This window comes from Lytechinus pictus, chromosome 14 (genome assembly GCF_037042905.1).
Source record: "Lytechinus pictus isolate F3 Inbred chromosome 14, Lp3.0, whole genome shotgun sequence".
Lineage (NCBI taxonomy): Eukaryota > Metazoa > Echinodermata > Echinoidea > Temnopleuroida > Toxopneustidae > Lytechinus > Lytechinus pictus.
The window spans coordinates 20,733,910-20,756,231 of NC_087258.1; the positions used below are offsets into that span (position 1 = coordinate 20,733,910).

At 34.5% G+C, this 22,322-nt stretch overlaps 2 protein-coding genes across 2 annotated transcripts; both read left to right on the plus strand.

Annotated features, from left to right (window-relative positions):
• The first annotated feature begins 1,338 nt into the window (after positions 1–1,338).
• Positions 1,339–8,913, plus strand: LOC129275706 (E3 ubiquitin-protein ligase TRIM45-like). The gene is made up of 2 exons (XM_064109406.1): positions 1,339–2,053; positions 4,086–8,913. The coding sequence occupies exons 1-2, from the start codon at positions 1,427–1,429 to the stop codon at positions 5,448–5,450; spliced, it is 1,992 nt and encodes a 663-aa protein (XP_063965476.1). The 5' UTR covers positions 1,339–1,426; the 3' UTR covers positions 5,451–8,913.
• Positions 8,914–12,267: 3,354 nt separating this feature from the next.
• Positions 12,268–20,490, plus strand: LOC135156680 (E3 ubiquitin-protein ligase TRIM45-like). The gene is made up of 2 exons (XM_064109641.1): positions 12,268–13,043; positions 16,459–20,490. The coding sequence occupies exons 1-2, from the start codon at positions 12,420–12,422 to the stop codon at positions 17,719–17,721; spliced, it is 1,887 nt and encodes a 628-aa protein (XP_063965711.1). The 5' UTR covers positions 12,268–12,419; the 3' UTR covers positions 17,722–20,490.
• Positions 20,491–22,322: the final 1,832 nt, after the last annotated feature.

The window sequence follows — 22,322 nt, forward strand, 5'->3', positions numbered from 1 at the left end:
ATGTTTATTTCTCTGGGATCGCTGTACATTGTAGTGTTGTTGTCTATATTGAACACTCAGCATGAAGGAGTGCATTTTGTGGTGGGGTTCAACTTCTGAGAAGGAACAGATGACAAGGAACGGGAACAACTATTACTAAGGTATTAAAAAATAAAGCTAGAAAAATATACAAAGAAAGTAATAATCCCCCCCGAACAGACAAAGAAAAACTTTAAAAGGAAAGAAAAAACAACAATGACAGACAACAATAAACATTGAGAAAAATATCTTTCCTATAATAAAACAGAATGAAAAAAAAGAAAAATACACAAATAAAGAAAAATAAACACAGAAAAAAATAAAGAGATGGAGAGAGTGGGGGGGGGGGAGTTGGGAGAGAATATGAGAAGAGTGGATCAGGAGTACATGATATGAAACCTGAGCCAGAATCAGAGATGAGAGAAAGATACAAATATTTTTTTAATATAATCATTCCAACACAAACATTACTGAATGATTTCCTTTTACTCAAACAATTAAAAAAAGAGCATAAAACCACAATGTCACAAAACAATATCGACAAACAGAATCAGAACTTTCCTTTAAAGATTTTTGTTTTTGTTACCGAATAAAGATCTCTCAAAATATAGAACATTTAGTCAGGTACCCCAGCAGAATCTCTTCTTGATAGAAAAATAGAGATGCATTACAATATTGAAAATATCAAATCATCCATGCTGAGATTTTTACACATGAAGACAAAAATTGTGGAAAAATTACCTACTTTTTTACATAATCAGATATCTAAATGATGAAAACAGATTCTGTCTGTAAAGGAAAATTGGAACATTGAAGTCAGGTAACCTAATGAAATATTTTCTTGATAGAGAAAAAGAGATGCATAAAACATTGGAAATATCAAACCATCCATTCTGGGATTTATGCATATGAAGGGAAAAACACGGAAAATTGACTCTTGTTTTTTGCATAATAATATCTGTAAATGAGTTACACTGGAAAGGCATACTCTCTTTTAATAAAGGAAAATTCGAAAATTCAAGTAAGGTAGCAGAATAAAATATCTTCTTGATAGAGAAATAGAGTTGCATGCATACAATATGAAAGATAAAATCATCCATTGTGGGGATTTTGCACATGAAGACAAAATGCCTAATTTGATAATGACACCCCCTCTATCGATGAATAAATACATAACACGCAGTCAAGTTCAAAGGTAGGTGGGAATACCCAGTTCTATTGTTATAGGATGTTCAAAGTGGGTGTGTTTGACTTGTAGTTGAATTTGTATTGAAGTACAGCAATAGTATTAAGCTGAACCATTGCGTTGTATCACGAACTTGACGTTTCAATATACATAAGTCCTGATAGACATATATGTTTTATATTCGTTGGAATTTAGATCTCGTGTTTGTAAATTAATTTAGCGATGGCTGAGAAGTGTGGATCATCAAGTTCTTCACCGAACCTGATTTGTCCATTATGTCTTGATATATTTGTCGAGGCGACAATCTTAACTTCATGTGGACACACATTTTGTAGGCGATGTCTCAAGAAATACGACCTAACCCACCAGGACCTTGATCACATGGTCTGTCCTCTCTGCAGGGAGATCACCAAGTTGTCCACCAGCCGTGTCGATGATCTCCGCCTCAATGTCTCCATCAACGGATGCGTAGATGATTACCACGCCAAGTGTGGAGGGATGAATGCTGTCCTCGAGATGTGTCAGAAATGCACCACTTGCAAGTCTCTGAAAGACGCTGTATCATTCTGCAGAACATGTAGTTGTTATATGTGTGATGAGTGCTTACATTGCCATCAACATCTTACCATGTTCTTTGACGGTCATGAGATCGTATCCATGGATGATGTCACCGAAGGGAAGGTCAGCATTGGTCATTTATTCGAGAAGTGCTCCATCCACAAACAAGAGAACAAGGACATGTTTTGTGAGGATTGTAAGGTCCATGTCTGTCACAAGTGCGTACTCGTTGATCATCAATATCACAAAATCAAGAACCAGGTTAACTTTGAGCAGGAGTTGCGACAGAAGGTAAATTTATTCATAATTATCACAGTAAAAACGCTATTTAAAAATACATATAATGCTGTTTACTATTGAATCTTTAATTAAACAGTTTAAGAAATTTCTTTGAAAATCAAATAGTAAAAATCAAACAGTGATTTTGGGAGTTTGAAAACCACATATTTTTTTAAAAATGCTGTTAAACAGTCTCTTATGAAAAGTAAACAGCATTTTAAACATAAATTCAATATAACGATGTTTTCTATTTAAACCTTACATTGACAATTATAAGCTAAAATCAAACTTTCCTGTCTAAGAGTTTAAAGACTTGTTAAAACTTTGAACTACTGCGGTAAGGTTAAACAGCGTTCCATATACATTTTTAACAGCATTTTCACTGCGTACGGTAGGTAGGTTAGCATGGTTAGACACTGATACAGATATTGAAGTTGATCATTGATGTCGAAAAGAACAAACAGCAATGATCATTACCGTTTTTGATGATTATAAGTCTATACCTCATAAAAATATTGATTTGAATCAAGAGATAATGCTTAAAATTTCATCAAAATCGGATGTAAAATAAGAAAGGTATGACATTTTAAACTTTCACTTATTTTTCACAAAAAAGTGATGTATGCACAATTTAGTCACATGTAAATTAGATGTACCTCACTCACTATTTCTTTTGTTTTGATTGAATTATACAATATCTAAACATTTACAGATTTAACAATAAGACCAATATGACTGAACCATAAAATGTTAAGCAGTGGTCATTCCACATGTTCAGGTAGAAGCAAAACTTTGTTACACAGGCAAATGAGGAGAAAATTTGAAATATTTAATATTTCTTAAAATAAAAAAAAAACAAAATAAATAGTGAGTGGGTGATGTCACCAGTCCTCTCCTTTGCATACCGACCAGGATCGGCATATAACTGTTTTGTGAAATTAAGCGAAATTTAAAAATGTCATAATTTCTTATTTTACATCCGATTTTGATGAAATGTTTAGTGTTATACGTGTTGTGTTTTTTTGCTTTTTATTAATGTTAACATTTTGTTGAGGGTAGACTTGTCCTTTAAATATTAAGGGTGATCGATGATGTCAAAAAGAGTAATCAGCAATGGTCATTACAGTTTTTCGTCATGATTATGATAGTGGTGACGAAAATGATAATATCTGGACTACTACTACTACTACTACTACTACTACTACTACTACTACTACTACTACTACTACTACTACTACCACTACTACCACTACTACCACTACTATCATTAATACCACTATTACCACTACTACCACTACTACCACCGCTACTACTACTACTACTACTACTACTACTACTACTACTACTACTACTACTACTACTACTACTACTACTACCACCACCACCACTACTACTACTACTACTACTACTTCTACTACTACTACTACTACTACTACTACTACTACTACTACTACTACTACTACTACCACTACTTCCACTACTACCATTACTACCACTACTACCACTACTACCACCACTACTACTACTACTACTACTACTACTACTACTACTACTACTACTACTACTACTACCACTACTACTACTACTACTACTATTACTACTACTATTACCACTACTACCACTACTACTTCTATTATTATTACTACTACTACTTCTACTACTACTACTACTACTACTACTACTACTACTACTACTACTACTACTACTACTACTTATACTTATACTACTACTGGATGCTGATGACTAAACAATAATAATGATTTTTTTTATTTGTAATACCATCATCAATATTATGAATATGGTTGCATCTTATTCATTTGTTCTTTATTCTCAATGTTGAACTACTGTGGTGATTATTATCGTAACTGTTTCAATTTGACATGTAATTTTGTATTTATATATGCCTGTGGTCTCTTTTCAAGCTTATTCAGAATATCGTAAGTCATTCTTTGTTTTATGATATTTCTCATTTTCACCTTTAACATGGTTAAGGAATATTTCCAGATCTAACTCGCTGTTTTTACTTATCACTTTCAATTCGTAGGTGACAGACCTTGCTCAGCGATGTGCTGACAAGAAAGCAGAGCTGGAGAAGAACATTCAGAACATAGAAATACAACGTCACGAGGTACACACTGCAGTGCAGACACTACTAGATGATGTCAGGCAAGCCTACAGCATCAAGGCCAAACAACTTGAAGAAAATCTTCGAAATCTGATCGAGCAAATAAATGCCTTAGAACGTAGTTTTGATGACGACCTCGACGTCTTGAAGTCAAAAGATCGACAGAGGATCAAGAGTATTTGTAGTTCAATTACTTTGGTAGATAATGACAGACTGGGTCATCTTGAGACAGACACTCTATCTGCTCATATCTTGCTCTGTGAGGAGCTGGATACCATGCTGAAGGAGGTTACTGATCACACTTCTGTGGAAGCTATTAAGAAGAAAGCACAGGAGAAGAGGTTCAAACCAGCAGACAATGCCCGTCTTGACCTCGGGAGTATCTCAGAATATACTGATCATCCATCTATGGCAGCCATAAAGAAGAAAGCACAAGAGAAGAGGTTCAAACCAGCAGACGATACTCGTCTTGACCTCGGGAGCATCTCAGGATCAGATCCCAAGATGGAAGTCATTCAGTGTGTTGATCTACGGGAAGTGATGCAAGGTATGGCCCGGTACTCGCAAAGCACTGTCGCTATCGGGTATGGGTATAATGCAGAAGGTATTGATATCATTGATTCAAATGGTGGGAAGCAGCAGTATAGAAACACACCCTTCAGTGACATGGAATGTAGTGATCTGGTGTTGCAACGGGACTGGACGTTGTGCGTGTCGACTTGTAGAACAGAAGCCTACATCTACTCTCCCCTTGGCTCCAAGAAAGCAACAATCCACGTGAGAAACAATGGATATTATCTCAGTGTTAACAGGAGTCCATCAGATGAAATCATCATTACTAACTATGGAAAACAAGTCTATATCTATGACCCGACAGGATCCACTCTTAAACACACTGTTCAAACAAAGCACAGGACGGGTCAGGCATCTACCACCAGGACGGGTTTGATCGTCACGAGTTCATGTTGGGGCGATCCAAGCGTAGTGACGGTCTATGACAGGGATGGGAATGCTGGTGAGTCTCTACAAGCTCCAGAGGATGTCTACCTGTATGCTGCCTTGGATGAGCAGGACAGGGTGTATGTAGCGAGTGTTGGTGAGGATAATAGTAGCGTCGTGATCAGGCTCTATGATCTTGATGGTCTGAACCTGAAGGAAAGAGTTGAGTTCAATGCACTTAATATGACATTGGATAGGAGTTGGTGTTACTTGGTTTCTCTCTCCCCAGACATGCTCGCCTTTGCTTGTTACAAGAAATTATATTTCATCAAGGTATCTCTGTAATCCACGTTATATCACACCATGTAGTATGGAAACTGACGTGCTTTCACCCTGCTACAAATCTACTTTAACACGTGTTGATATTAAGTATAACATTTTTTTTTCGTGTAATATCTTCATCTAGTGACAAAAACACTTACACTGATATAGATATAATACAATTTCTTTCATAGAAAATATGTTTGTTGAAAAAAAAGAACATGTGTTGAAGCCACAAGCTTGATAAAACATGTAAATTTTAGAATTTGATACGACAATATTCAAGTTATACAAGTGATATATAAAATGAAGCAATTAATGAAGTATAAATATCATACATTACTTTGCACTAATTTTCCTAGTTTTGAATAACTAGTTAGTCTGCAACAAACATATAGGCCTATCGTACTTATCATTGTAATTATTAGGTGGTTGCAAAATAACTAACTTAAAAACCAAAATCTATGTAAGTATTTATTGAAAATATGACTAATCAATCAGCAAATTTAATTAAAAATTTCAAGAGAATTACTATATTACATACTAATGAAAATATTTAGAGTGCATAAGGGGGATAAACGGAAAATAAGCAGAAAGAGTACACTCTACAGTATTTCACATCATGCGAAATTCTCGGACCATCATACTCATGCCTGTTCGCTATTTGTATATTATTCAGTGGATCGTGGATGATTGAATGATAAGATGCTTTCTTTTGGACCGTCTAGAAGTTTCTTGCTGTTTATTTTCGAAAAGCGAAGATACCAACCTCTGATAACAATTTATTTTGGGGGAAAAAACAACATTTGCCGATAAAAAACTTATCCTTTAGAAAGGTATTGCTTCAGAGTAGTCTTGAAGATATTCCTTTTAGATTTCCTTTCTTCTGAGAATGTTTACAAGACATCTGAAGAATAAGTTTTTTTTCCTCCTTTAATTTGTCATAAGTCCCTCTGAAAAGGAATGGAAGCAATGTAATAGTACTTCGTATATTAGTGAACAAGTGAAGATATGAATATATAATTTATTCGTATATTAGTGAACAAGTGAAGATATGAATATATAATTTATTCGTATATTAGTGAACAAGTGAAGATATGAATATTTAATTTATTCGTATATTAGTGAAGAAGTGAAGATATGAATATATAGTTTATTCGTATATCAAGGGAACAGGTGAAGATATGAATATAAAATTTATATTAATTTGTCAATATACGATCCGCCGATAACCATTTATTTAAAAAATAAAATGTTTGCTTGTAATTTTTTTTTTGCGTACGTATTGTTTCAGAGTAGTCTTGAAAGCATACTGTTTTGCTTTCTCTTTGTTTTAATAATGTTTACAAGACATCAGAAGACTCTTTTTCTTCTTCTTTTGTCATAAGTCCCTCTGAAAGGAATGGAAGCAATGTAATGGTAATTCGTATATTAGTGAACAGGTGGAGATATGAATAGATCTATGTTCATTTGCCAATATATGCGTGTATAAATATAAGCGTGATCTCAATTATTATATACATAAAATTGCATATAGAAATGAATTGTATATGGTGTAAAGTATAAGTAAAAATCTTGCATTATCGTTGTATTAAGGTGTAGATACTTTTTAAGAATTATTTAGAGAAAATTCATACAGATAGATTTCACTATCTTTAATTTCAGATTTAGTAAACTATTGCTATTCGACTCATATACTCAAGATTTTATTGCCCGGTGTTCTCTCTCTACATTCAAGTATGTAACCACGTTCATTTCAGATCCCCAAAGCAGTTTTAAAAGTCTTTTGCAATCGTTATCCCGAATTTGCATCTAACAAATTGGTGTGAACAAATAACAGACTAAACCACCCCTTATTTCAATTTTTTTCAATTTTCAATTTTAAATAAACATTTATTTCAATTTTTTTCAATTTCAAATAAACATTTATTTCGAAATTCAAAATGGAAGTTTAATCAAGTAAAAATAGATAATTGTAAACATTGATCTGGAAAAATAAAAATAACAACTAGCTTTTTTCAGTACAAGTCCCAAACGACGAAATTATTTTCGATTGCGATTTTAGGATCATGAATTCAGCTTAAAAAAAAAAACGTTCTAAAAAAACCTTTTAAGCAAGAATTCGAGAGACCAAGTTATCACCATCACCAATTTCTGGTTGATTTGTGGTTATTTTCCTTCAATAACATTTCACTGTTTATACTTTGAATTTAATGTATAAATTATTTTTTTCTTGTGTAAATATCACGATTTATATTTTAGAAATGCATGTTGTCGAATTACTGCTCTCTCAGACGTTAGTCTATGAGATTCTCTTGTGTATAGTTATGACCTATGTTTAGATCAATCGCTAACCTTTGTGTTACCATGGTTACGGGACACTGGTAGACTTATAATACTGTTTATATACCTGTTTATATACCTACAAGGCTATAGGTATCGATTATTACCAACTATATAACACAAAAATAAAGAAAAATATCTTATCTCTTGATATGCTGACTGTATAATAAATATCTTGTTTTATACTTAAAGGACAAGTTCACCCAAACAAAAAGTTGATTTGAATAAAGAGATAAAAATCCAACAAGAATAACAATGAAAATTTTATCAAAATCGGATGTAAAATAAGAGAGCTATTTTAAAGTTTCGCTTAATTTCACAAAACAGTTACATGCACATGCACGGTATGCAAATAAGGATACTGATGATGTCATCCACTCACTATTTATTTTGTATTTCATTATATGAAATATTCAATTTTTTTCCTAATTGTCAAGTGAAACAACGATTAATTCCCCTCTGAACATGTGTAACTATTATTGTTTAAAGAACTAGGTTGTTTCTTATTGTCAAATATGTAATAAATTAAATATTGTATAATTCAAACAATAAAAAGCAAAAGAAATAGTGAGGGACATCATCGACTCTCTCATTTGCTTGTCACTGAGTTGTGCATCACTGTTTTGTAAAAAATAAGCGAATCCTTAAAATGGCATAACTTTCTTATTTTACATGCAATTTTGATAAAATTTTCAGCGTTATGCTAGTTTGATTTTTCTCTTTTTAGTCAAATCAACACTTTTCTGGGGTGGACTTGACCTTTAAATCAAGAATCATCATTGCAGAAGAAAGGCGCCTCAAGCTGCAAATCATTTTATTACATTAAACAAAGGCTAAATTTTGATATTCTAGTGTTTTATTCTCTTAGGCCTATATGTATTAGAATGCATTTAGCAAAACAAAAGACAAAACAAATGGAAACAAAACCGATATCCGATTATTTTATGAGATATATAAATGGTGAAGATAGAAAACGAGGGAAAATTATTCCGAGAGGACAATCTAGAGTTTGCTATTTAAAAACGACCAATGTATATTTGATTAGAATTGAAGTATATCGAGCATATACATGTAGCTATTATTCCTTTTGAATTGAATCTATGGATTTCTCTTTTCATTAAATCTTAAATACAAGAAAATTTAATCAAGTCTGTTCAAACTTTGAACTTGCTGAATACTAACTACATACAGTGCTTGCCAAAGAATGAAGGGGGGGGGGGGTGTATTCGGTGTGTGTGAGAGAGGGGGGACGAGAAGAGAGTAGAATATGAAGATGATTTACTTAAAAACCAAGAATTGTCTATCACTAATTTCGGTTGAAAAAAAATACATGAATAGTTAACACTATCAGATTCTGGTAAATAGTTTTAATAGGTAATCAGTGAGACACCAACATGAATTCTGAGAGTCTCTAGTAAAAATAAAGGTTGAGGAGGGGGGGGGGGGGTGTCTTCTAAAATACATTCGTGTTACATTTGCTATAATTGACGACTTCCGGCACATGTGTATGTGATATAAGCGTCATGGCGACAAATGTGATGGTAATGATTATGATAGATGATGGTGATGATGAAGATGATGATGATAAAGACGATGATGATGATGATGATGATGATGATGATGATGATGATGATGATGATGATGATGATAGTGGTGTGGTGGTGGTGCTGGTGGTGATGAAGTTAGTGGTAAAGATGGTGATGCCGACGACGATGATGGTGATGATGATGGTAATGATGATGATGATGATGATGATGATGATGATGATGATAGTGGTTTGGTGGTGGTGCTGGTGGTGGTGCTGGTGGTGATGAAGATGGTGGTAAAGATGATGATGATGACGACGACGATGATGATGATGATGATGATGACAAAGGTGGTATGGTGGTGATGAAGTTAGTGGTAAAGATGGTGATGCCGACGACGATGATGGTGATGATGATGATGACGGTGATGATAAGTTATTACGGAATAACCATCGTTAATACGCATGGTGGTGATAAGCAGAGATAGATGTGAAGGATAATTGAGATATAAATTGCTTTTGGACGCGATGATCATAATGAAAATGAAATAAGATTATTGATCATTAATCTGTATACATGTATATTCAAAACAGCAAATTTATCTCAAGTGACATCCGACCGGTGTGTTGGCTCAGTTGGTAGAGCGTCCGTCTCACAACCGAGAGGTCGGGGGTTCAAACCCCGGCCGCGTCAGACTAAAAGACGTTAAAAGATGGGAGTTGCAGCTGCTACCCTGTTTGGCGTTCAACATCAATGGGATAGAGCCTCGTCGATCTGGCGCTGCACAGCGGCTGCGGGGCCCACGATCAATTGCGCAAAGCAAATTGTCGGAGTATTTCATTTCATGTCTATTTCGAACAATAAATTATGGATTTTCATAAAATAGCCTTTATTAAAAAAATCATCAAACTTAAATAAATGTTTAAGTTAAGGAAAAACTTTAGGTGGACACTTTGATTTAGAAATTATTATTAAAATGGGCCATGTACGAACACCCAGAGGGAGAAAGGAAAGAAAGAGAATGTGGGAGAGAGAAAGAGAGAGAGAGAGAGAGAGAGGGGGGCTTGAAAGAAAGGGAGAAAGAATTAAAGAAAAAAAAGGTAAAAAATAAAAAAAAAAGTAAAGTAGCAACGATGAAAAGAAGAGTAGGAAAGAGACATCAAAACAATAATATCGGTTTTTCGAAAGAAAAAAGGTAAGAAATTACAAAAATAAAGTAGCAACGATGAAAAGAAGAGTAGGAAAGAGACATCAAAACAATAATATCGGATTTTCGAAATAATTACGCACATATAAAGAAAGTTAGACTGGTATCAAAACTGTGTATGATGGCGCTATTCCAACTTCTTAAACGGTGGCATTACTTCGGGTACACTATGTGCGTAATATGTTCTTGGTGATTTAAGTTTTTTTTCATCATGGAATCGTATTAAGATAATTGACAATAAATCACAATTACTCGGATACTGATAGGGCCTACTATAGCAACAGTTAAGTAGTGATTCTATTCATCTCTTGACCATGTTAATGAGAATCTTTGTCATTTATCTTGACAATGTTACAGTGGAGCTCCAAAGTCAGTGAATCCTACCAAAAATAAACATGAAATGTATTTAGAATGTTCAAGTCCTGCAATTTTTTTTAGATATCTAATAATGAATTAATTTGATAAACTTTCAAATTCAATAAAGTTTGTTTCTCTGGGCTCGCTGCGTATTGTAGTGTTGTTGTCTATATTCAACACTCGGCATGAAGAAATGCATTTTGTGGTGGGGTTCACTAACCTTTGAGAAGGAAAAGTGGACAAGGAACGGGAGCCACTCTTACTAAGGTATTAAAAAATAAAGCTAGAAAAATATACAAAGAAAGTACTACCCCCCCCCGAACAGACAAAGAAAAACTTTAAAAGAAAAGAAAGAACAACAATGACAGACAACAATAAACATTGAGAAAAATATGTTTCCTATAATAAAACAGAATGAAAAAAAAGAAAAATACACAAATAAAGAAAAATAAACACAGAAAAAAATAAAGAGATGGAGAGAGTGGGGGGGGGGGGGGAGTTGGGAGAGAATATGAGAAGAGTGGATCAGGAGTACATGAGATGAAACCTGAGCGAGAATCAGAGATGAGAGAAAGATACAAACATTTTTTAAATTATCCCGAAACAAACATTACTAAATGATTTCCTTTTACTCAAACAATTAAAAAAAAGAGCATAAAACCACAATGTCACGAAACAATATCGACATACAGAATCAGAACTTTCCTTTAAAGATTTTTGTTCTTGTTACCGAATAAAGATCTCTCAAAATATGGAACATTTAGTCAGGTACCCCAACATAATCTCTTCTTGATCGAGAAATAGAGATGCATTACAATATTGAAAATATCAAATCATCCATGCTGAGATTTTTACACATGTAGACAAAAATTGTGGAAAAAATGACCTACTTTTTTTTTCATAATCAGATATCTAAATGATGAAAACAGATTCTGTCTGTAAAGGAAAATTGGAACATTCAAGTCAGGTAACCTAATGAAATATTTTCTTGATAGAGAAAAAGAGAAGCATAAAACATTGGAAATATCAAATCATCCATTCTGGGATTTATGCATATGAAGGGAAAAACACAGAAAATTGACTCTTTTGTTTTTTACATAACAAGATCTGTAAATGAGTTACACTGAAAAGGCATACTCTCTTTTAATAAAGGAAAATTCGAAAATTAAAGAAAGGTAGCCGAATAAAATATCTTCTTGATAGAGAAATAGAGTTGCATGCATACAATAATCGAAAGATAAAATCATCCATTGTGGGATTTCTGCATATGAAGACAAAAATGCCTAATTTGATAACGACACTCCCTCTATGAACGAATAAATACATAACACGCAGTCAGGTTCAAAGGTAGCTGGGAATACCCAGTTCTATTGTTATAGGATGTTCAAAGTGGGTGTGTTTGACTTGTAGTTGAATTTGTATTGAAGTACAACAATAGTATGAAGCTGAACCATTGCGTTGTAACACCAACTTGACGTTTCAATATACATAAGTCTTGATAGACATATATGTTTTATATTCGTTGGAATTTAGATCTCGTGTTTGTAAATTAATTTAGCGATGGCTGAGAAGTGTGGATCATCAAGCTCTTCACCGAACCTGATATGTCCATTATGTCTTGATATATTTGTCGAGGCGATAATCTTAACTTCATGTGGACACACATTTTGTAGGCGATGCCTCAAGAATTACGATCTAACCCACCAGGATCTTGATCACATGGTCTGTCCTCTCTGCAGGGAGATCACCAAATTGTCCGCCAACCGTGTCGATGATCTCCGCCTCAATGTCTCCATCAACGGATGCGTAGACGATTACAACGCCAAGTGTGGAGGGATGAACGCTGTCCTCGAGATGCGACAAAAATGTTCTGGTTGCAAGCTTCAAGGAGATGCTGTCTCATTCTGCAGAACCTGTAATAACTACATATGTGATAAATGTTTGCAATGTCATCAATATCTGTCAGTCTTTGGAGATCATGAGATTGTCTCCATGGATGATGTCATCGAAGGGAAGGTCAGCATTGGTCATTTATTCGAGAAGTGTTCCATCCACAAAACAGAGAACAAGGATATGTTTTGTGAGGTTTGTAAGGTCCATGTCTGTCAAAAGTGCGTACTCGTTGATCATCAAAATCACAAAATCAAGAACCAGGTTGACTTTGAGCAGGAGTTGCAACGGAAGGTAAATTTATTAATAATCATCACAGTAAAAACTGTTTAAAAATCCATATCGCTGTTTACTATTTGAACCTTACAGTAGTTGTTTAGAAGTTTAAACAACCTTGCTTATTTTTTTTTGAGAATCAAATATAAATACATCCATAATTTATTGTTCGAAATAGACATGAAATAAAGTACTCCGAAAATTTGCTTTGCCCAATTGATCGTGGGCCCAGAGGCAGCTGTGCAGCGCCAGATCGACGAGGCTCTATCCCTTTAATTGTTAAACGCTAAACAGGGTAGCAGCAACTCCCATCTTTTTACGTCTTTTGGTCTGACGCGGCCGGGGTTTGAACCCCGACCTCCCGGTTGTGAAACGGACGCTCTACCAACTAAGCCAACACATCAAATTCAAATATCAAATTCAAACTGTGCTTATTAATATTTTTTAAACACTTGCGTATTCTATTTAAACAACTACTTGTAGGGTTGAACACCATTGTATAGAAAATAAACAGCATTTTATACACACATTTTATACAGGGCTATTTTCTATTGAAAGTTAGATTGATAATTAAATGTTCAAACTCAAACTTTGCGGTTTAAGATATTAAATTATTTAAATTAGTACTGTAAGGTTTAACAGCGTTGCATATAAATTTCAAACAGCATTTTTACTGCGTATAAAAGGTAGATTTAGTATGGTTATACACTGATATCAAATATTGAGGGTGATCTTTGATATCGAAAAGAATAAAGAGCAATTATAGTTTTTGATAATGATTATGATTGTGAGGACGATAATAATGAAAATAATTGGACTATTACTACTACTACTACTACTACTACTTCTACTACTACTCCTACTCCTACTCCTACTACTACTACTACTACTACTACTACTACTACTACTACTACTACTACTACTCCTACTCCTACTACTACTACTACTACTACTACTACTACTACTACTACTACTACTACTACTACTACTACTACTACTACTACTATGACTACTACTACTACTACTACTACTACTACTACTACTACTACTACTACTACTACTACTACTAGTACTACTAGTACTAGTACTACTACTACTACTACTACTACTACTACTACTACTACTACTACTACTACTACTACTACTACTTCTTCTTCCTATACTACTACTACTACCACCAGGGGCGGATCCAGCCTCTGCAAATAGGGGGGGGGGGGCGAATTTTTTTTTCACCCATATTTTCCCCGATCGGTCGCTCAAAGTTGATTGTTTCTTTGAAGGGGTTGTCCCAGTGGCGTAATGAGCCAAAAAATCTGAGGGGGCTCGAAATGGCGTATCGCGTAAAATTGATAAGAAGTTACGAGCGAGCAAAATTTTTTGGCATTTCAATTACAAAAATTCAAGTTCTTGATAGATTTGAACATAATATTTGGAAAATAATATATATATATATTTTTTTTTTTTTTTGGGGGGGGGGGGGGGCAAAACGCCTATGTCCTAACAGTAATTTCTTAGCTTTATTCTTATGTAATAATTTCATAAGCCCTATTAAAAAAGTGTGAGCGCGAAGTGCGAGTTAACAATTTTGAAAAATTTTCATGTATTTTGTCCTGAAAATTCAGTTGAACATTTTGGGCAATGTTTGTAAACTTGAAGAAGATGCGTATGTAACTAGATAATTACTGCGAGCGCGAAATGCGAGCAGAAATTTTTATAATGCGTTCTGGCCTTGTCGAAGAGGGACCCATTAAGGACGATTTGCAGTTAGCCATATACATATTTCAATGATTATATAAGCTGATATAAGCTTATATAAGATTATATAAGCGCGAGTTGAAATTTTTTGACGTTCCTGCCTAAAAAATTAAGGCTCTATGCATTTTTTGTAATCATAAATGGTGTAAGTATTATAACCAAACAATCGATGCGAGCGCGAAGAACGAGAGGTAAGAAAAACTAGATTTCAAACTTTAAAATGTGACACTCTCTTCATGTTTTGTAAATCATGAAAAAATGGGTATAACTTGATATCTTCCTACATTAATAATGCGAGCGCAAAGGGTGAGCAGAAAATTTTTGATATTCTGATCTGACACTGGATATATAGGCTCATAATGATTGAAATAGAGAACAAGCTGCGTATCTGAATAAACATGCTTGCGCGTGTTTCAGATTTCGACCTAGAATCCGGGCATTCTAACTACCTTTTTTCATCATGAAAATCAATAAAGCGAGCGCGAACCTCGAGCTTAAAATATTTGATATTCCAATCTGAAAAAAATGTCAATTTAAGCTCTGTATTTCAAGCATTTTGTAGGAAAAATATGAGGTGGATACAGTTAAAAAAAGATCTGATATGTTTCATTATTATTACTTTGAGTTTTGACATAGGACAGGGACATTCTAAGAACATTATGTCATCATATTTTTTATAAACTGTCATGAAATGTGGATTTTTGGTAGTTTGTTATAGATTTAATATTAAGATATACTAATCAAATCACCAATCAACATGCGAGCGTGCAGCGCTAGCTATTACGTTTTGACAATTTGACCTGAATAGGGATATTTGAAAACTTTATGGAATGCAGGAAAATAATAGGTACCTGACAAATCAAATTTTGCGAGCGCGCAGCGCGAGCAGAAAATGTTAATATTCAGAAGATAAAACAAATTCTTACAGTGCACTTTTTAAAAATCAATCTGTAAATGTAACAAAATAATAAAAGTTTGAATATCCGAGCTGAAATATGTTTTGTACATTGACTACAAAATTTGATATTTAAGCTCCATATTGAGCAAGATATATAAATCACCTAAAAGGCAATCCGAGCGCGAAGCGCGAGCGAAAATTTTATACTGTACAGTGGCATGAAATATTTTATTCACTCGCCTTCCTCCTTATATGTTCCCCCTTCTTTTTTCTTCATTCTTTTCCCTTCTTTTTCCTTTTTTTCTTTCTTTGCCCCCCCTTTTTTTTGCTCCGCCAATAGGGGGGAGGGCGGGCCCCTCGGCCCCCCTGGATCCACCTATGACTACCACTACTACTATTACCACCACTAATTACTACTAATGATAATATTTTTAATAAAAACTATAATAATGATAATCATTATTATGATAATAATGGATGCTGTTGATTACACAATGATAATGATTATAATTTGTAATACCATCATCAATATTATAACTGTTGCATCTAATCCAGTTGTTCTTTATTCTTTATGTGAATTACAGTGATGCTTACTATCGTTATTGTTTCAATGTGACATGCAATTTATGGATATTATATGGTCTCCTTTCAAGCTTATTCAGAATATTGTCTGTTATTCTGTGTGATTTACTTTCGTTTCGTATATAATTTGTTGTTTTATCCTTTAAGGATCCAAATCTAACTCGCTGTGTTTACTTATCACACTTTCAATTCATATAGGTGACAGGCCTTGCCCAACGCTGTGCTGACAAGAAAACAGAGCTAGAGAAAAACATTCAGAACATAGAAATACAACGTCATGAGGTACACACTGCAGTGCAAACACTACTAGATGATGTCAGACAAGCCTACAGCATCAAGGCCAAGGAGCTGGAAGAAAATCTTCGAAGTCTTACCGACCAAATAAATGCCTTAGAACGTAGTTTTGATGACGACCTCGACGTCTTGAAGTCAAAAGATCGACAGAGGATCAAGAGTATTTGTAGCTCAATTACTTTGGTAGATAATGACAGACTGGGTCATCTTGAGACAGACACTCTATCTGCTCATATCTTGCTCTGTGAGGAGCTGGATGCCATGCTGAAGGAGGTTTCCCGTCACACTTCTGCGGAAGCTATTAAGAAGAAAGCACAGGAGAAGAGGTTCAAACCAGCAGACGATACTCGTCTTGACCTCGGGAGCATCTTAGGATCAGATCCCAAGATGGAAGTCATTCAGTGTGTTGATCTACGGGAAGAGATGCAAGGTATGGCCCGGTACTCGCAAAGCACTGTCGCTATCGGGTATGGGTGGAATGCACGAGGTATTGATATCATTGATTCAAATGGTGGTAAGCAGAAGTATAGTAACACACCCTTAAGTGACATGAAATGTAGTGATCTGGTGTTGCAACGGGACGGGACATTATGCGTGTCGACTGGTTCTACAGAAGCCCACATCTACTCTCCCCTTGGCTCCAGGAAAGCAACAATCCACGTGAGAAACAATGGATATATTCTCACAGTTAACAGGAGTCCAACAGATGAAATCATCATTACTAACTATGGAAAACAAGTCTATATCTATGACCCGACAGGATCCACTCTTAAACACACTGTTCAAACAAAGCACGATACCTATCAGGCATCTATCACCAGGACGGGTTTGATCGTCACGAGTTCATGTAATGCCATTCCAAGCGTGGTGACGGTCTATGACAGGGATGGGAATGCTGGTGAGTCTCTACAAGCTCCAGAGGATGTCTACCTGTATGCTGCCGTGGATGAGCAGGACAGGGTATATGTAGCGAGTGTTGATAGGAAGAATAGTAGCGTCGTGATCAGGCTCTATGATCTTGATGGTCTGAACCTGAAGGAAAGAGTTGAATTCAATGCACTTGATATGACATTGGGTTGGAGTTGGTGTTACTTGGTTTCCCTCTCCCCAGACATGCTCGCCTTCGCTTGTGACACGAAGTTATATTTCATCAAGGTATCACTGTAATCCAGATTGTCTCATACCATATAGCATCACAGCCCAATGAATATTGTGTAACATATATTCACCTAACTAACCACCTGTTTTACCTCCATGCTTCAATATTATATTGTTTATCCTAATTTCATGATATCTTATTCCAATGGTAGGATCCATCATGTGACATTCGTAGGAATACACAGACTAGTCACGCATGCTATAGAACTATCAGTAAAATTCCTTTAAAAATGGGTTCTCCTGGCTGAAAATAGTAAAATCAGAATATATATTATGATATACTCCATAGTATAAAATGGCAAAACGTTGAAAATTTGTAAGTTTATCGATGTTCTGTGAAAACAGCTCTATGCATGCACTGACCAGTGATAGGTGAGCTGATGTTGTGTGGTCCTAACTTTCCCATTTCTTATTTCATTAAAGGACATCACAATGTATGTGTGTAAAATATGTTTCAACAATGATGATATTACCGTCAAAGCAGTAACCAATCTTATAACAGTGTCACCAAAGTAACGCAATGCTAATGAAATTCCTTGTCAAATTTTGATCAGGTTTTCAGTGTTATGTTTGTCCCTCTCAGCCTGAGTACCCCTTCATTATCATGTATTGATCTATATTATGTAAATTGTTTTGGGTGTATATAAAACATGTTGGTGAGGATATTATACTGGACTGCGGAGAAAGTGCGATTGGTCGGTTGTTAGTAATCAACCAGTGAACCGACGGCTTAAGGTCCTCTCCGAGGGACCTGATAATAATATCGTATAAAAGGGCACTAGCGCTCTGACTTGTCATCTAACCCACTCCACCGGATTGAGAGACCAACATAGGCCAACGATTCATGTATGTGTGTTTTATAAGCAACCATATCCTCGAACCATAGCCATGTATCTTTTTATGATTCAAATGTGTTTTGTTCATATTCTCGTAGTTATCGTGTACAGTAAGGTACAGTATATGTCCATCAACATTTCCTTAAAGCGTCGGACATATTTGTTCTCTATATGTTTATTTCATCCTGTAATGACTTCATAATTTAATCAGTTGACGAGTCACAATTTCCATGACCATTTCTTCTCAAATTCCAGGTTGTTAGGCGCAACGAACTTTTCTATTGACTTTGATAATTATAATGCATAAATTATGACGATGACCCCCTGTTATCTCCTACTGATAATGAAAGAATACAATGTTAACGTGTAAATCACTTTGAAAAAAGCTCCAAAATAACATACTGCTGTAAAAAAAAAAACGCTGTTTCAAATTTTAAGCACGTTGTTTAAGCCCATCACTCAAATAACTATCGTTTAAATTTTTTTAAAGAAGTTGTTTATAAAGTTTTAACAATTACATACAAATTTAAACAGCTTGTTGTTAGAGTGACAGACTTAAACAATGTACATTTTTACTGCTAAGTGACTGTGTAAAATTTGTACATTTTGATTATGTTCACTCTCTGTTGTTTCATGTTGTGGTTGGGTTGTTAGGTGGTTTTACTTGACTCGAACATCAGAGAGAAGTTAGATATTTTTTACAGGTAGGAAGGGTACTTTATTACTCAGCGTGAGTTCGCCCTCTAACTGAATATACATTATAGGTTATCAGTTGAACAAATCACATAAACGGGATACTGTTACATGTGTCACATGGGCTGGTATTCTGATAGCGATGGTCAGGCAAAATGAATTTTAATGAATTAATTGATACATTGCATACATATGTATATTTCATATTCTAATAGTTATCGTAGAATGTACATATCCATTACCATATTTTTTAAAATGTTATTTATCAGTTAATGACTATTCAAGCGATGAGTCATAAATGTTTGGCTCAGCGAATTTTTCTATTAGTTTTGGAATTTGATCATAAGCCTATATGAGATATGATAAGCTGTATATATATGATCAATTGTTGGCATAGCGAACTTTTCTATTAGTTTCTGAATTTGATCATAAGCCTATATGAGATATGATAAGCTGTATATATATGAGCAATTGTTGGCATAGCGAACTTTTCTATTAGTTTCTGAATTTGATCATAAGCCTATATGAGATATGATAAGCTGTAGATATATGATCAATTGTTGGCATAGCGAACTTTTCTATATATTAGTTTCTGAATTTGATCATAAGCCTATATGAGATATGATAAGCTGTATTAATGTGCCGTAATTGTTGGCATAGCGAACTTTTCTATTAGTTTCTGAATTTGATCGTAAGCCTATATGAGATATGATAAGCTGTATATATATATGAGCAATTGTTGTCATAGCGAACTTTTCTATTAGTTTCTGAATTTGATCATAAGCCTATATGAGATATGATAAGCTGTATATATGTGCCGTAATTGTTGGCATAACGAACTTTTCTATTAGTTTCTGAATTTGATCATAAGCCTATATGAGATATGATAAGCTGTATATATATATGATCAATTGTTGGCATAGCGAACTTTTATATTAGTTTCTGAATTTGATCATAAGCCTATATGAGATATGATAAGCTATAAATCTATGTAGAGTATATTTTGTTGTCTCCTATGAGGAAGATCAAAATATAAAATCACTTTGCTTAACATGAAATTTGTACATTTTAATTTTCATGTTCACACTATGTCACATTATGTGTTTTTTTCAATATGAACATGATGATATCAAAATATCAGTCACGCTTTATTATTCATTTTAAATGGAAACTTTATTTACCAAAATCTTCACTAAAAAACATACAAATCAAGAAATATTGATATTTCAAATAAAATACATTTTAACATAAAAAAGAATAGTTGAGAATAGTCGATGGATCACAGAAAGTAACAAATAACTTTTAAATTAATGATCCTGAAATTAACACAAAACAACACAATAAAAACAAATGAAGTCTGGAAATACCGAACAAACAAACATAACATAAATATAATTGATTCTATATCAGTATACTATTAGTAATATAATTTCTGCATTAAATAGATTTTCAAATGTCTTTTAAGGCTTTGTACAGTTTTGCACTGTTTGATATTTTGAGGGAGCTTATTCCAAATAATAATGGGACCCCTACATGTATATAAAAATATATTGTTTGAGAAAGAATAATGACCATATATTGCACGAGTATCAGCTAAATTTCTAGTATTATGTTTATCTATGTTGGTTTGAAAGAATATCAAAATTATTAGGCAAAATGTTGTTACAAGAGGAATGCATAAAAACAGATAATTGAACATTATGTAGTAAGGAAATTGGGAGAATATTTAATCTTGAGATAAATGATTTAAAACTTAATATATGTTCAATTCTATGATGCCCTCCTTTCCCGTAATGTCTGAAGATTTGCTTAATTTGTGTATATATATGCCAAAAAGTCACATTTCAGAAAAGGTGTCAAATTTATATTTCTAAGTATAAATAAGTTTTTTTTTTGTCTCGGCTGCATAGCAGAGCGAGACTATAGGCGCCGCTTTTCCGACGGCCGCGGCGGCGTCGTCAACATTGAAATCTTGACCAAGGTTAAGTTTTGTGAATGCCATCATTACTTAGAAAGTATATGGACCTAGTTCATGAAACTTGGACATATAGGGGTAATCAAGTGTTACTGAATATCCTGCCCGAGTTTCAAGTCACATGATCAAGGTCAAAGGTCATATAGGGTCAATAAACTAGACCATGTTGGGGGAATCAATATCGAAATCTTAACCAAGGTTAAGTTTTTGAAATGTCATAACTTCAAAAGTATATGGACCTAGTTCTTAGACGTAAGGGTAATAGTGTATCACTGAATATCCTTCCTGAGTTTCATGTCACATGATTAAGGTCAAAGGTCACTTAGGGTCAACAAAGTTTGGCCATGTTGGGGTTATTTGAGGAATTGTCATCATAACTTTAAAAGTTTATGAATCCAGTTCATGAAACTTTAACATAAGAGCAACCATGTATCCCTGAATATCATGTGCAAGTTTCGGGTCACATGACCAAGGTCAAAGGTCACTGAACTGAATAGGGTCAATGAACTTTGGCCATATTGGGGGTATTGGAGGAATTGTCATCATAATTGAAATTTTATGGATCTAGTTCATGAAACTTAGACATAAGAGCAATCAAGTATCCTTATACATCCTGTGCTAATTTCAGGTCACATGACCAAGGTCAAAGGTCATTTAGCGTCAACAAACTTTGGTAATGTTGGGGTTATTTGTGGAATTGTCATCATAACTTTAAAAGTCTATGGATTTAGTTCTTGAAACTTGGACATAAGAGCATCAATGTATCCCTGAATACCCTGTGTGTGTTTCAGGAACATGGCCAAGGTCAAACGTCATTTAAAGGTCAATGAACTCTGGCCGTGTTGGGAGTATGTGTTGAATTGGCATCATAACTTAGGAAGTTTATGGTACTTGCTCATGAAACGTCGACATAAGGGTAATCAAGTATGAATGATAGTTTTGCACAATCCTTAGGTCACATGATCATGGTCAAAGGTCATTTTGGGTCAATGGACATAATATTTTGTTATCTTATTAGTCTTTTCTTCTGTGAAAAATTATTCATTAGCTGTTTTTCAAAGGAAGCACTGTTGCTATGAATCGCGTAATGCAGGCGAGACTGCCAG